At 58.5% G+C, this 14,512-nt stretch overlaps 1 protein-coding gene across 1 annotated transcript in view; it reads right to left on the bottom strand.

Annotated features, from left to right (window-relative positions):
* Positions 1-1,481: 1,481 nt before the first annotated feature.
* LOC133360101 (uncharacterized) overlaps positions 1,482-14,512 on the bottom strand; it is a 59,692-nt gene continuing 46,661 nt past the window's right edge. The window contains exons 16-23 of the mRNA XM_061578688.1: positions 13,661-13,921; positions 10,430-10,950; positions 9,537-9,819; positions 8,251-8,363; positions 7,230-7,349; positions 6,580-6,641; positions 5,690-5,856; positions 1,482-3,345 (exon numbers count right to left, since the gene is read on the bottom strand). Coding sequence (XP_061434672.1) covers positions 3,127-3,345; positions 5,690-5,856; positions 6,580-6,641; positions 7,230-7,349; positions 8,251-8,363; positions 9,537-9,819; positions 10,430-10,950; positions 13,661-13,921 — 1,746 coding nt within the window. The 3' untranslated portion in view covers positions 1,482-3,126. The remainder of the gene's footprint in view (positions 3,346-5,689; positions 5,857-6,579; positions 6,642-7,229; positions 7,350-8,250; positions 8,364-9,536; positions 9,820-10,429; positions 10,951-13,660; positions 13,922-14,512) is intronic.

Here is a 14,512-nt window from a genome sequence, read left to right as displayed (position 1 = left end):
TGATGATGCTGCTGATAATGCTGATGATGCTGCTGATGATGCTGATGATGCTGCTGCTGATGATGATGCTGCTGATGATGCTGATGATGCTGCTGATGATGCTGATGATGATGCTGATGGTGGTGCTGATGGTGCTGCTGATGATGCTCATGGTGCTGATGATGATGCTCATGGTGCTGCTGATGGTGCTGCTGATGATGCTCATGATGCTGCTGATGCTGGTGATGGTGCTGCTGCTGATGCTCATGATGCTGCTGGTGCTGCTGATGCTGCTGCTGCTGATGGTGCTGCTGATGATGCTCCCGAGCGAGTGGCGGAGCGAGCAGCGCGCTGGGCTCGCGATCCAGAAGAGCCGCGCCCACTCCGTTCCATCCTCACGGTTGTGGCAATTGACGACGACGATTACGATGAAACAAAAACACAAACGGTGCAAGTCCTATTGGCATGATGAGGCAAAGCGTGACTGGGATCACCCGGTAATTTATGTCCAAGCTGGACTCCCATTGACGCCCTCTGGGCTCGTGACATAACATCGCCACTGGGGAGACAAAGGCGGCCGGGCGTGGTGCTGGACACCCACCCCCTCGTGCGCCGTGCCGGCCTTAATAGGTGCTCGCTAACAGCACTTGCCCCGGCAGTCTGTTAAAGACTTCCTGGGGGATCTTTGTCTGTGCTTGCTAACGGCACTTGCCCCAGTAGTCTGTTGAACGCTACATGGGGGATCTTTTTCTGTGCTCGCTAACAGCACTTGCCCCGGCAGTCTGTTGAACGCTACATGGGGGATCTTTGTCTTTGCTCACTAACAGCACTTGCCCCGACAGTCTGTTGAACGCTACATGGGGGATCTTTGTCTGTGCAAAGATGCAACCACCGCTCAGGATGAGGTTTCCCACAACCCTGCCGCGGGGGCAAGGGTTGGTGGATCACGTCGAGATTTGTAGAGCTCACAAACCTGCTCAGGGCGCGTGCGAAGTTGGCCAGGAGACAAGAGTAGGGAGGGGGGGGCAAGTGGATTCGTGAACCCATCTGTGTGGACCTGCGAGTTGTTGATCTCCCTTGCACGCGACTTGGGTTCCCTCCCGACACCCGCGTTCGCTCGCGCACGGAAAGAAGTGGGCCATGTGGCCCAGAGACCAGAGAGGGGGGGAGGTGGGAGGACAGGGGGGGGGGGGGGGTGGGAGGAAGGGGGAAGGGGAGGAGGGGGAGGGAGGGGGTGAACGGATGATGAGGGAGGAGGGGAGAGAGGGAAGGTGAGAGGAGGGGAGATGGGGGAGATGGGGGAGATGAGAGGAGGGGAGGAGTGGGAAGGAGGAGGGGGGAGGAGATGAGGGGGAGGGGAGGGCTCTGCGTGATCTCCGATCGGACGCTTCGCCCCGTGACGACGACGCCGTCACGTCGGTGGCGGCGCTCGCCCCCCCCCCCCCCGCGGGGGTGAAACTCGAGAGAGAGACTCGGTAGGGAGAGTTTTTTTTGTTCCCTGGATAGGGGTGGTTATTATTGCTGCGAATATAAATGCGTGCGTGAATACACTCGTGAGCATTTGTATACATCTTTGGATTGCGCACGCGTCATTACACTGCAGGCGATTAGTGGGATGGACAGTTAATACACCGTCAGCACGTTTACACGAACCCCAATTAACCCTTTCCCGTTCCGATGACGTACACAGTGCACGTCATTGTTTTGTTCCGATGACGTACGTGGTGTACATTGCTAAATCTAAACCGGAAAAAAAAAACGACAAAAAAATAAAAACATGATCGGTACCAAGGCTGCCACAAGGCCGTGCGGGAGGGGCGTGCGGCACAGTGGTGACGCCGGCTATCGTAGAGTGGCGGTGGTCGTGTCGCCACGGTTCTCTGCGGTGAGTAGCGACGTCTTTAAACGCAACGGCGCTGCCGCTGCTGCTGCTGCTGCCGCGCCTCTCTAGATCAAATTAGCGCCGAGCTGGTCGCAAGTTCCGATACTCAGCGGTGAACGGGACACCCTCCCACCCACCCACCAGCCTGCTACTTGCAGACGTCTCGGAACGGGAAAGGGTTAAAAAGACTGAACAGCCCCATGCACATATATATATAGAACGTAAATATTAAAAGCTTTCGGCTAAAACTCTCGTTGGAAATGAGACCGCGTGCAGCTCTGATCTCGCCCACCGCCAGGCAGCCAAGGGGATGGTGGGGAGTGTGTGCAAGAGGGGCGCCCGGTGCGGAGATGGAGCGACGGAATTCGGCTGGCGAGCAGGTGTCACATCGCAGGATCGCGTGGCGTCGTCATCGTCATCATCGTTTGTAATTGTCATCGTCTTCATCATCACCATCATTATCGTCGTCTTCGTTATCGTCATGATTGTCATCATCATCATCATTGTCGTCATCGTCGTCAGGGATGATCGATCCGCTGCTGGACGGAAGCTGTCCCCAAAGCATCCCGCTGGGATGATCATTTGCCGGGCGACCGTAACGGCCGCTCATCGCCGCTGTCGCAGCCGAGACGGAACCCCCGAGGTGTCCGCTCCGGAATGCGTGGACGCGACGGTGCATGGCGATCATCGCACCAGGAAGGCGCCGCTGCTGTGTGACGGACATGGCCTGCGGAGGGTTCTCGGGGAGTGAGCGACGCTGCTGCTGATGCTGACGCTCACGCTGCTGCTGCTGCTGATGCAGCTGATGCCACTGCTGCTGATGCTGCTTCTGTCACCCCACGTGAGCGCTGTGCGGTGTAAATTCGTCAAATTTACCACGGGGACGTTGCCCACGCGCGATGGCCTCACCCATTTCTGGACGGTGCCATCCACCGTGGAGCCGACGGCGCACTGCGATGCGTCAACGTTAACGCGCTGCGATGCATCACTATTATCGCGCTGCGATACGTCACCATTACCGCGCGTGGCAGCATGACCCAGGGGGCGGCCCGACACACACCAACCACAAACCCTCGCGACGAGCGGCGACCGCGGCGCCGCTCGGCCGCCGGCGGTGCCGCCGTGCTATCCTGTCGATGTCATCGACGAACATTGTCGCCCTCGTGCTTCAACACGGAAATACGCAATAAATAAAATAAACCCCAATCTTGGAGGAAAATGAAATCTCCCGACCGATTCGCGCTCGGGGCGCCGCCGAGAGCCGGTCAGCGGCGGGACGGCGGCGTCGGCGCCGGCGGAGGATGCCGGGGGGCGGCCGTGGCGCTCAGCTGGGCGTAGGCGGCGGAGCGCAGGAAGCGGGGGTACGAGTCGCCCTCCATGAGGCCGCGGATCCGCGCCTGCGCCGAGCGGAAGGCGCCCGGCGACGCCGGCGCTGCCCGCAGGCGCTCCGACACGGCTGCTCGCGTCATCGCGTCCAGGTTCACCTGGCGGCGGCACGGGCAGTGGGCGGAGACATGACCACGGCGGCGGTGTTGGTTATCACGGTGGTGGTTGTGGTGGTGGTTGTGGTGGTGGTTGTGGTGGTGGTTGTGGTGGTGGTTGTGGTGGTGGTTGTGGTGGTGGTTGTAGTGGTGGTTATAGTGGTGGTTATAGTGGTGGTTGTCGTGGTGGTTGTCGTGGTGGTTGTGGTGGTGGTTGTGGTGGTGGTTGTAGTGGTGGTTGTAGTGGTGGTTGTAGTGGTGGTTGTGGTGGTGGTTGTGGTGGTGGTTGTGGTGGTGGTTGTGGTGGTGGTTGTTGTGGTGGTGGTTGTCGTGGTGGTTGTGGTGGTGGTTGTAGTGGTGGTTGTGGTGGTGGTTGTCGTGGTGGTTGTGGTGGTGGTTGTGGTGGTGGTTGTAGTGGTGGTTGTGGTGGTGGTTGTGGTGGTGGTTGTCGTGGTGGTTGTGGTGGTGGTTGTAGTGGTGGTTGTGGTGGTGGTTGTGGTGGTGGTTGTGGTGGTGGTTGTGGTGGTGGTTGTAGTGGTGGTTGTGGTGGTGGTTGTAGTGGTGGTTGTGGTGGTGGTTGTGGTGGTGGTTGTGGTGGTGGTTGTTGTGGTGGTTGTGGTGGTGGTTGTTGTGGTGGTGGTTGTCGTGGTGGTTGTGGTGGTGGTTGTAGTGGTGGTTGTGGTGGTGGTTGTAGTGGTGGTTGTGGTGGTGGTTGTGGTGGTGGTTGTCGTGGTGGTTGTAGTGGTGGTTGTGGTGGTGGTTGTCGTGGTGGTTATGGTGGTGGTTGTGGTGGTGGTTGTGGTGGTGGTTGTAGTGGTGGTTGTCGTGGTGGTTATGGTGGTGGTTGTGGTGGTGGTTGTCGTGGTGGTTGTGGTGGTGGTTGTCGTGATGGTAGTGGTGGTGGTAGTGGTGGTGGTTGTGGTGGTGGTTGTTGTGGTGGTTGTCGTGGTGGTTGTGGTGGTGGTTGTTGTGGTGGTTGTCGTGGTGGTTGTGGTGGTGGTTGTCGTGGTGGTTGTGGTGGTGGTTGTCGTGGTGGTTGTAGTGGTGGTTGTCGTGGTGGTTGTGGTTGTCGTGGTGGTTGTGTTGGTGGTTGTCGTGGTGGTTGTGGTGGTGGTTGTGGTGGTGGTTGTAGTGGTGGTTGTCGTGGTGGTTGTAGTGGTGGTTGTCGTGGTAGTTATAGTAGTGGTTGTGGTGGTGGTGGTTGTCGTGGTTGTGGTGGTGGTTGTCGTGGTTGTGGTGGTGGTTGTGGTGGTGGTTATGGTGGTGGTGGTAGTTGTCGTGGTTGTGGTGGTGGTTGTGGTGGTTGTGGTGGTGGTTGTAGTGGTGGTGGTTGTGGTGGTGGTTGTGGTGGTGGTTGTCGTGGTGGTTATAGTGGTAGTTGTGGTGGTGGTTGTCGTGGTGGTTGTGGTGGTGGTTGTAGTGGTGGTTGTGGTGGTGGTTGTGGTGGTGGTTGTGGTGGTGGTTGTCGTGGTGGTTGTATTGGTGGTTGTGGTGGTGGTTGTGGTGGTGGTTGTAGTGGTGGTTGTGGTGGTGGTTGTAGTGGTGGTTATGGTGGTGGTTGTGGTGGTGGTTGTCGTGGTGGTTGTGGTGGTGGTTGTCGTGATGGTAGTGGTGGTGGTAGTGGTGGTGGTTGTCGTGGTGGTTGTCGTGGTGGTTGTGGTGGTGGTTGTGGTGGTGGTTGTAGTGGTGGTTGTCGTGGTGGTTGTAGTGGTGGTTGTCGTGGTAGTTATAGTAGTGGTTGTGGTGGTGGTGGTTGTCGTGGTTGTGGTGGTGGTTGTGGTGGTTGTGGTGGTGGTTATGGTGGTGGTGGTGGTGGTTGTCGTGGTTGTGGTGGTGGTTGTGGTGGTGGTGGTTGTGGTGGTGGTTGTGGTGTGATGCAACGTGGCAACCTGAGCTCGATTCCCTCTCACAGCCAACACCAGTGACGGTTATCTGAACCGGTCCTGGGCCTCCCCTAGATCGGCTAAAAAGATTGGCTAACCCTGGTGATTGCGGTGATTTGCTTACCAGTCCTATACTTTGCACTCCTATCGTTTTTTTCGTATCATTCGTTGCTGTAACTTTCCGACTGGCCCCTCCTTGACATCTGCGATAAGAAAAGCTTCATAGCTCATCAGATTCCTCCAGTGTGAATAAAGATGTGTACATCTAGATTGGAAACTCATTTCTTTTTAAATGCTTTTCGCTGCCCCCCCCCTCCCCGCACCTCCGATAAAGCACGGTTTGGCTACGTACGGTGCGTAAGAAGTTCAACAAACGCGCACGAACATCCTGATCCTGAAGCAACGTCACACAGAATCTCTCGACCAGGCCCCAAGCGACCGCACATCCCCCTCCCCCCACCCACCTCGCGTGGGGCCTGCGTGGCCACGAACTCGCCGTAGATCTTGCGGGCGTGCGCCGATCGGCGCGACGCCGATCCCAGCCGCTGGTGCTCGCGGCACGCCAGCCAGAACTCGAGGTTCTCCTCCGAGAACTCGCTGCGCAGGAAGGCGTGGAACAGCCGCACGCCATCTGCTCGCCACGCACGCGGAAGGCAACGTCACAAAGGGGGTGGGGGGAGGGGCGTGGTGGTGCGGGGGGGAGCGACGTCGCGTTTCGGATGGCACGGCGATCGCAGCGGTGCCGACCTCCTAGAGCGGTTTCGACGCGCGGGGTCTCATCGGCAGCTCGCTTGGTTCTAAACAAAACTGTCAGAAGTGACCAGGCCATCGCAAATTATAGCTCAATGAAGTGGCTCATCATCATCATCATCATCACGCGGAAATTTACAGCAGCCAAATACTCTGAACGCGTCTCGTTGATTCTAAATCTGGAGGGTGTAAAACCGGAGGACCCGGAGAAAAATCCACGTGACCACGGGGAGAGAGACATCGCAAACTCCAGATGCACAGCAGGCGTCAGGGTCAGGATCGAACCCGCGACCTTCTGTATACCAGGCGAGGTAGTTAACATCTCCTAGCCACCGCGGCGCACACAATACCGGTGAACCGCCAAAAGTTTCTCGGCACGCCGCAGCGTTAACCAGGGCGGCCTGCCGGATTTGAACCACGAACCTCTGCAACGAGCGGTGGTCACCGCTGGGCTGCTTCACCGCCCTGCGAACGCAGCGGCGCCTCCCGTCGCGAGAGTCCTCGCCGCTACGAGAACGTCGCGCGGGATACCAACGGTGGTGCGCCGCTATATGACCCATCGACGGGCCACCGGGAGAGTAAAGGAGAGGTTGACGAGACTCACGCTTGTGAGAGAGGACGTTGTCGAAAGACTCGCTCCAGCTCATCACCTCCTCCGCACTCGGCCTGCGTGACGAACGTGAACAAGGTCAGTATTGGTCGACTGAGCCCGCCCACCACGACTGTTGAGGCCACCCACTACCCCCCCGTTGACTCCACCCACCACGAACCACCACCACTACCCCCACTGACTCCACCCACCACTGCCCCCCTATGACTCCACCCATCACTACCCACACTGACTCCACCCACCACTACCCCCAACTCACTCCACCCACCACAATCCTCCAGACTCCACCCACCACTACCCCCCCCACTGACTCCACCCACCACTACCCCCCACTGACTCCACCCACCACTACCGCCCCCCCCCCCGCTGACTCCATCCACCACGACATCCTGCACAGGAAGGGGTGGGGCCTGCACAGGAAGAGGCGGGCCCTCCAGAAAATGGGGGCGGGGCCTAAAAAGGAAAGGCGCCGAGCCGAAGAGGGAAGAGGCAATGGGATGGTGCCTAACGGGTAAGGGGAGAGGAGCAGGCGATGCCTGAGTAACAGAAGCACAGCAGAGCCGGGGATGTGGCCACCGGCCAGCTGGCGAGGCTTAAACGGTGTTACGGTTAAGGAGGGGAGAGGGGGTGAGGGGGGGTCTTGCCTGGAGGCCCGAGTGAGCCTGCCGAGGAACGTCTCCCCGTGGCCAGCTGTCGGCGTCGCTGCTAACTGCCCGTCGTGTTTCCGACGCAAAAAGCCCAGCCGAGTTTTCACGTCTCTGGCTCTGAAAGCGGGAAGGGGTGAGAAACGCGAGCGTGTGTGTGCGTGTGTGTGCGTGTGTGTGCGTGTGTGTGTGTGCGTGTGTGTGAGAGAATTAAACATTAAACAACAATAATAATAACTCAATGAATGTGACCTTTATGCTTTTGCTGATTGTGGAATAAGCGGTGGATATCACTCAGGTTATGAAGTCTATGAGTGTTTGGCTCCATACACGAGTCTTGGACTCTTCATGTAAAGCTATGTGATAATATGAGTATCTACATCCACCATCACCATCACCACCACCGACCACCACCCTACCCACACAATCACCCACCCACCCGAATATCATCACCACCCACAACAACAACAACACCCTCCATTCACCAGTAAGTGGTGGTGACGTCACCACGGCACCTGTGACAGGCCAGGTGCACTTTGAGGGCACGCAAAGCGTCGAAGGATCTCTGCTGACAGGAGGTCACGGGACAGACCCAGCAGGTGCCATGGGTTGACCGACTAAGATCACTGGTGGATGCACCAGCTCTACTCCCTACTGTGCCAACAAAGGAAAAAGATCCCCCGTATCACCTTCCAAGTGCTGTTAGCGAGCACCTATGTAGGCCGAAAATGGCACACGAGGAGGTGGATGGCCAACACCACGCCCGGCCACCTTAATCTCCCCAGTGGCAATGTTTACGCACTGCACCAGGTACTCATTTAAGGCCGAGTCGACCTAGGGTACGCCCACGCCCGGTGCAGATAATCGTCACCGGTGTTGGCTGTGAGCGGGAATCGAACTCAGGTCGCCGGATTGCGTCGCGCAGCGTAGCGCTAACCGCTGCACCACCGCTTCCCGCACAGTGCCAACACATACACAGATGATGATGACGACGATGGCCTGGGCCGGGACTCTCACTCACATGTCCGTAGCTCGCCGCTTGTGCTTGGGGGCTTCACACGCGAGGTCTGCGCCGAGCCCCTGGCTGACAGCGCCGTCCCCTGAACTGGCGCCCCGGTTCTGGAGCAGCGCCTCCTGATGGTGGCACCGGCCCAGACACATGGCAATCCAGAATCATCTCAACTCAGCCCACGTATGTTGTTTGTCTATGGGTCTCTAGGTGAGTCTATGGGTCTCTGTGTAAGTCTATGTGTCTTTATCTGAGTCTATGGTTCGCTATGTGAGTCTATGGGTCTCTGCATGAGTCTATGGGTCTCGTGTGAGTCTCTATACGAGTCTATGGGTTTCTGTGTGAGTCTATGCGTTTCTATATTAGTATATGGGTGTAAATGTGAGTATATGGGTTTATATGTGAGTCTATGGGTTTATATGTGAGTAAATGGGTTTCTATGTGAGTCTATGGGTTTAAATTTGAGTCTATGGGTCTCTGTGTGAGTCTATGGGTTTCTGTGTGAGTCTATGGGGCTTTGTGCGAGTCTATGGGTTTCTATGTGAGTGCGGGTCTAGATGTGAGTCTAAGGGTCGATATGTGAGTCTTTGCTTCCGTAATTCTTTAGAACTGACAACATTATTTTTAGATTGAAAACTAATTTGTTTAGAACTGCTTGTTTTTGTGTTTAGTTTAGTGTCATCCTTCCACCACCCCTCCGATTAGCACGGTTGGCGGTGCGAAAGAAGTTCAACTTTCACACATACAACGAGGAATTCGTGAGTCCCTACGTAGACCTATGGGCTCTCTATTTGTTTCTACGAGTCTCTATGCAGATGTAGCATTAATACTGACGCGATCCGGGGGTATAAATACCCAAGGGATCCCAGGTTTCTGTTAAAGGTGACGTCAAGGACGAAAAGAAAGTGAGGGCGATGGGGCATGAGAGAGACAGGGAACGCCCAGGAGGGGGGTGGTGACGTCACCGGATGAGGCAGGGCGATGGAGGCGCCTCCTGGTGGGATTTGGAGTGGAGTGGTCGCACACGGCGTGAGCTCGCACGGAAAATCAAGATGAGTCGTGTCATCTCAACCTTCGTCTGGTGGACTCACTATATACAGCTCTCTATCTGAGCCTACGGGACTCTCGTGCAAGTCCAGGGCCTAATTTCTACCGGAATATTTCCGGGGCCGCCGGTAGACCGGAGCAGGTTTTGCACGCGACTATTAATAACCACAACTCGTGTGTAGAGTGGAGGCATACCGGACGTGGTGGTGCCGGGCGCGCTAAACGTAGAACCCCGGGCGTCGCCCCCTCACCTTTTGGAAGTTGAGGAAGGGCGCGTAGACGGCCGGGTCGTCGCCTCCCATTGACGCCCTCCCTCTGGACAGGAAGTGCCGCCCCCCGGCCGCCTCTCGCCCCGCATCCGTAGAGGCGGCGCCAGCTGTGGCGCCCACTCTGGCGCGAGGCCACGCCTCCCGGGTGGCGCCCCCGCGGCGCCCGGCCGCCGTGGCCGCCAGGAGGTCGTCCTCGCTGCGCGCGCGACGCCACGTCGTCGCCGCCGCCGTCACTGTCACTGTCGCGGCCTCTGCCGGGGCCTCCCTGCAGTGACCCGCAACGTTCCGGTTAGGGCGGTGGTCTGGACAAGGCGGAGAGGTTGCGAGCGTGCGACGCCGCTGGCCAGTCCCAACGGGGGCCAAACCGGCCTGCCGCCAGACCCGGTCCGACAACGCTGGGTGGCGACGGTCGCCGGAACGTAACGAGTCGCCACCGTGGCGGTGCTGCTTGCTGCGGGCGGTGGCTGGGCCGATGAACCAATTCGGACTGCACACCGCTCACCCGCGCACGCTATTGGTACAGCCTGCGGCTCTTTCTTTTTCTCATCTGCTGCCTGTGGTGGCGGCTACATTTACTAAACTCGGTGGGACTCTAGACAGCACATTGGTCTCTGTGCGAGTCTATGGGCCTCTATGCCATTCAACGAATCTCTATGTGCATCTATGAGTCTCTGCGCGAGTCACTGGTGACCGGGCTCAGACCATCAACTCACTGCACCAAAGGCAGCAGCTGGAACGTGGATTCGAACCCAGGCTCCCAGTGGTGCGAGCTCCGTGTGCCTCTGACCTCCGAGCCACCCAGAGGCCCCCTCCTTTTCCTCCTCCGCCGTGCATGAACCCCGACTGAACATGACACGTGCAGTGAACACCCTCACCTGTGTCCCAGCATGCACGTCTCCTTGATGGCTGCGTGCTCGTTACGGTGGCCCTCACGACGGAGCTCCGAGCCGGGCCCGACGTCCCAAGCGGCCGTGGCGCTGGAGACACGGCCGTGTTGCAGTGCCACCTCCGCCCTGGAGCCCACCTCCGCCCTGGAGCCCACCTCCGCCCTGGAGCCCACCTCCGCCCTGGAGCCCACCTCCGCCCTGGAGCCCACCTCCGCCCTGGAGCCCACCTCCGCCCTGGAGCCCACCTCCGTCCTGGAGCCCACCTCCGTCCTGGAGCCCACCTCCGTCCTGGAGCCCACCTCCGTCATGGAGCCCAGCTCCGTCATGGAGCCCAGCTCAGTCCTGGAGCCCACCTCCATCCTGGGACCAACTTCTATCTTGGGACTGACCTCCGCCCTGGCACCCACCTCCACCCTGGGATCCACCTCCATCCTAGAGCTCATCACCTTTTTTGTAGGACCCACAATTGTTGCCTGCAGCTCAGCTGCAAGGAGCGATAGATCTGAGATCTGTCGAATAAGATTTAGAAAAGATGAATTTAGCAAACTGCTTGTTATGCATCATCATCATCATCTACATCATCATCTCAAAAAGGTTACATTCATCATCGCCTATGGATTCGCCCCTGCCTGCCTCTCCCCTCTCATCGTCAACGGACTGCCGAACCGAGTGCTGTTAGTGAGCAGCAGCTATGAAGGCCGGCACGGCGCACGGTAGTGATGGGTGGCCAACACCACGCCCGACCGCCTTTGTCTCCCGAGCAGAGATGTTTACGTTTCGCGCCAGGCATTCATTTGAGGCTGAGTCGACCTAGGGGAGGCCCAGGACCGTGAGCGGGAATCAAAACTCTGGTCGCTAGGTTGCGCAGCGTAGCGCGCTAACCGTTGTGCCACCGCTCTCGCGTTCACATGAGCTCATGCACACGCGCAACAAAATTGGCGCACGCGTGCACACACACACACACACACGCCGACACGCCGACACGCACGCACTTAACAAGCAGTCCCGGGGGGCATGCGTAGACACAGAGAAGATCTACACACACGCAAAGATAAAGACAGATCCCCCATATAGCCTTAGAATGTAGGGGCAAGTGCTGTTAGCGAGCACCTATGAACACGAGGGGGTGGGTGGCCAGCACCACGACTGACCGCCTTTGTCTCCCCAGTGGCGATTTTTACACATCGCACCAGGTAACTAATTTGAGGCTGAGTCGACCTAGGGGAGGCCCAGGACCGGTTCAGATAATCGTCACCGGTGTTGGCCGTGAGCGGGAATCGAACCCGTGTCGCCGGGTTCATAGCGCAGCGCGCTAAGCGCTACACCACCACTCCCCACACGCACACGGGCACACACACACACGGGCACTCACGTACAGACACGCACACACGCACACGGGCACACACACGCACACACACACACACGGGCACACACACACGCACGCGCACACGAGTACACAAAACAAGACAAAGATCCCCCGTATAGCCTTAACAGACTGTAGGGGCAAGTGCTGTTAGCAAGCACCTATGAAGGCCGGAACGGTACACGAGGGGGTGGGTGGCCAGCACCACGCCCGACCGCCTTTGTCTCCCCAGTGGCGATGTTTACACACCGCACCAGGTACTCATTTAAGGCTGAGTCGACCTAGGGGAAGCCCAGGACCGGTTCAGATAATCGTCACTGGTGTTAGCCGTGAGCGGGAATCGAACCCGGGTCGCCAGGTTCATAGCGCAGCACGCTAACCGCTACACTACCGCTCCCCACACGAGTACACGCACACACGGGCACACACACACACGGGCATACACACACGCACACACACGGGCACAACACACGCACACGGGCACACACACCCACACACACTCACGAGCACACACACACGGGCACACACACATGGGCACACACACACACGCGCACACGCACACACGGGCACACACACACACGGGCACACACACACACACACGGGCACACACGCACACGGCCACACACACACACGGGCACACACACACACGCGGGCACACACGCACACGGGCACACACACACACGGGCAAACACACACGCACACACACGGGCACACACACGCACACACGCGCGCACACACACACACGGGCACACACACACACACGCGCACTCGGGCACATACACACACACGGGCACACACACACACACACGGGCACACACACACACGCGCACTTGGGCACACACACACGCGTCCCCCACACAGCAAGCAGTGGTCCTTGTCACCGCGCTCGTGCGCCGCTTCCTTCCCCCCACCCTCCCCCTCGGCCCCCCCCCCCCATGCCCCCCCCCCATGCCCCCCCCATGGCCCCCTCCTCTCTGCGTGGGAGGCCACTGCACTCACGAGCTGGCAAAGCCGCCTGGTCAAGCCGGGCGGCGGTCATGGCGGTGGTGGCGGTGGTGGCGGTGGTGGTGGTGGTCATGGCGGTGATGATGGTGGTGATGGCAGTGGTGGTGGTCATGGCGGTGGTGACGGTGGTGGCGGTGGTGGTGGTGGTCATGGCGGTGATGATGGTGGTGATGGCAGTGGTGATGGTGGTGATGGCAGTGGTGGCGGTGGCAGTGGTGGTGGTCATGGCGGTGGTGGTGACGGTGGTGGTGATGGCGGTGGTGGTGGCGGTAGTGGCGGTGGCGGTAGTGGCGGTGGCGGTAGTGGCGGTGGTGGTGGTCGTGGCGGTGGTGATGGTGGTGGTCATGGCGGTGGTGGTGGCGGTGGTGGTGGCGGTAGTGGCGGTGGCGGCAGTGGCGGTGGTGGTGGTCATGGCGGTGGTGATGGTGGTGATGGCAGTGGTGGCGGTGGTGGTGGCGGTGGTCATGGCGGTGGTGGTGATGGCGGTGGTGGTGGCGGTGGTGGTGGCGGTAGTGGCGGTGATGGCGGTGGTGGCGGTGGTGGTAATGGTGGTAGTGATGGCGGTGGTGGTGGCGGTGGTGGTGATGGCGGTGGTGGCAGTGGCTACGCTGTTGCTGCCGCTGCTGCACGTGGCTGCCTGTATTGACCCAGCGCTGCGGATGAGGCAGCAGCAACAGCGAGGGGTTAGCGGATCACCGCACACACAGATGTCGTTGTGAAACTCCCTTCCCGTGGGGCGTTGGGGTGGAGCCGTGTTCCGTGTGCATGGGATCGAGTGTTTCCCCCTCTCACGTGTGGCCCGCAGTGTAATTTTTTTTTTAAATGGAACCCCGCACCCCCCCCCCCCTCACCTTAGCATCTGTGGCCTTTCCAGCACCGGCAGAACCTCGGCCGTGGTCCACAGAGAGGCGATGACGCTGATGATGCCGATGACGTTGATGGTGTTGGCGGTGGCCGAGAGGTTGCGTGTCAATCTCGTCAACATCATCGTCGGACGACGACGACGACGACGACGACGGCTTCTTCCACTCGGCCATGTGGGCCCCGAGTCGGAGCCGGCACCGCCGCTTGTCTGGGAAGGAGTCTCCGCAGACGCCGGGCGCCTTCTTCTCCTGCACGACCACATCACCACCACGCGGCACGGGCCGGCACAGTCACTACTACTGATGTCACTACTACTGCTGCTGATAATACTGCTGTTGCTGCTGCTACTACTACTGTTGTCACTACTACTGCTATTACTACTGCTGCTGCTGCTACTGCTGCTGCTGCTACTACTACTACTGTTGTCACTACTATTGCTATTACTACTACTGCTGCTACTACTGTTGCTGCTGCTACTACTGCTGCTGCTACTGCTGCTGCTACTACTACTGTTGTCACTACTGCTGCTATTACTACTGCTGCTGCTGCTGCTACTATTGCTGCTACTACTGCTACTACTACTGTTGTCACTACTATTGCTGCTGCTGCTACTACTGCTGCTACTACTGCGGTCACTACTACTGATAATACTACTGCTGCTGATACTACTACTACTGCTGTCACTACTACTGCTGCTATTACTACTGCTGCTATTACTACTGCTGCTAATACTTCTACCACTACTACTGCGGATAATACTGCTACTACTACGAATGCTGCTAATACTGCTACCACTACTACTGATACTACTGCTGCTACTACTGCTACTACTACGAATG

The sequence above is a fragment of the Lethenteron reissneri genome, chromosome 67, assembly GCF_015708825.2.
Source record: "Lethenteron reissneri isolate LAM-NWPU_2019-01 chromosome 67, ASM1570882v1, whole genome shotgun sequence".
In the NCBI taxonomy this organism is placed as follows: domain Eukaryota; kingdom Metazoa; phylum Chordata; class Hyperoartia; order Petromyzontiformes; family Petromyzontidae; genus Lethenteron; species Lethenteron reissneri.
This window is presented reverse-complemented; position numbering and strand designations above follow the sequence as displayed.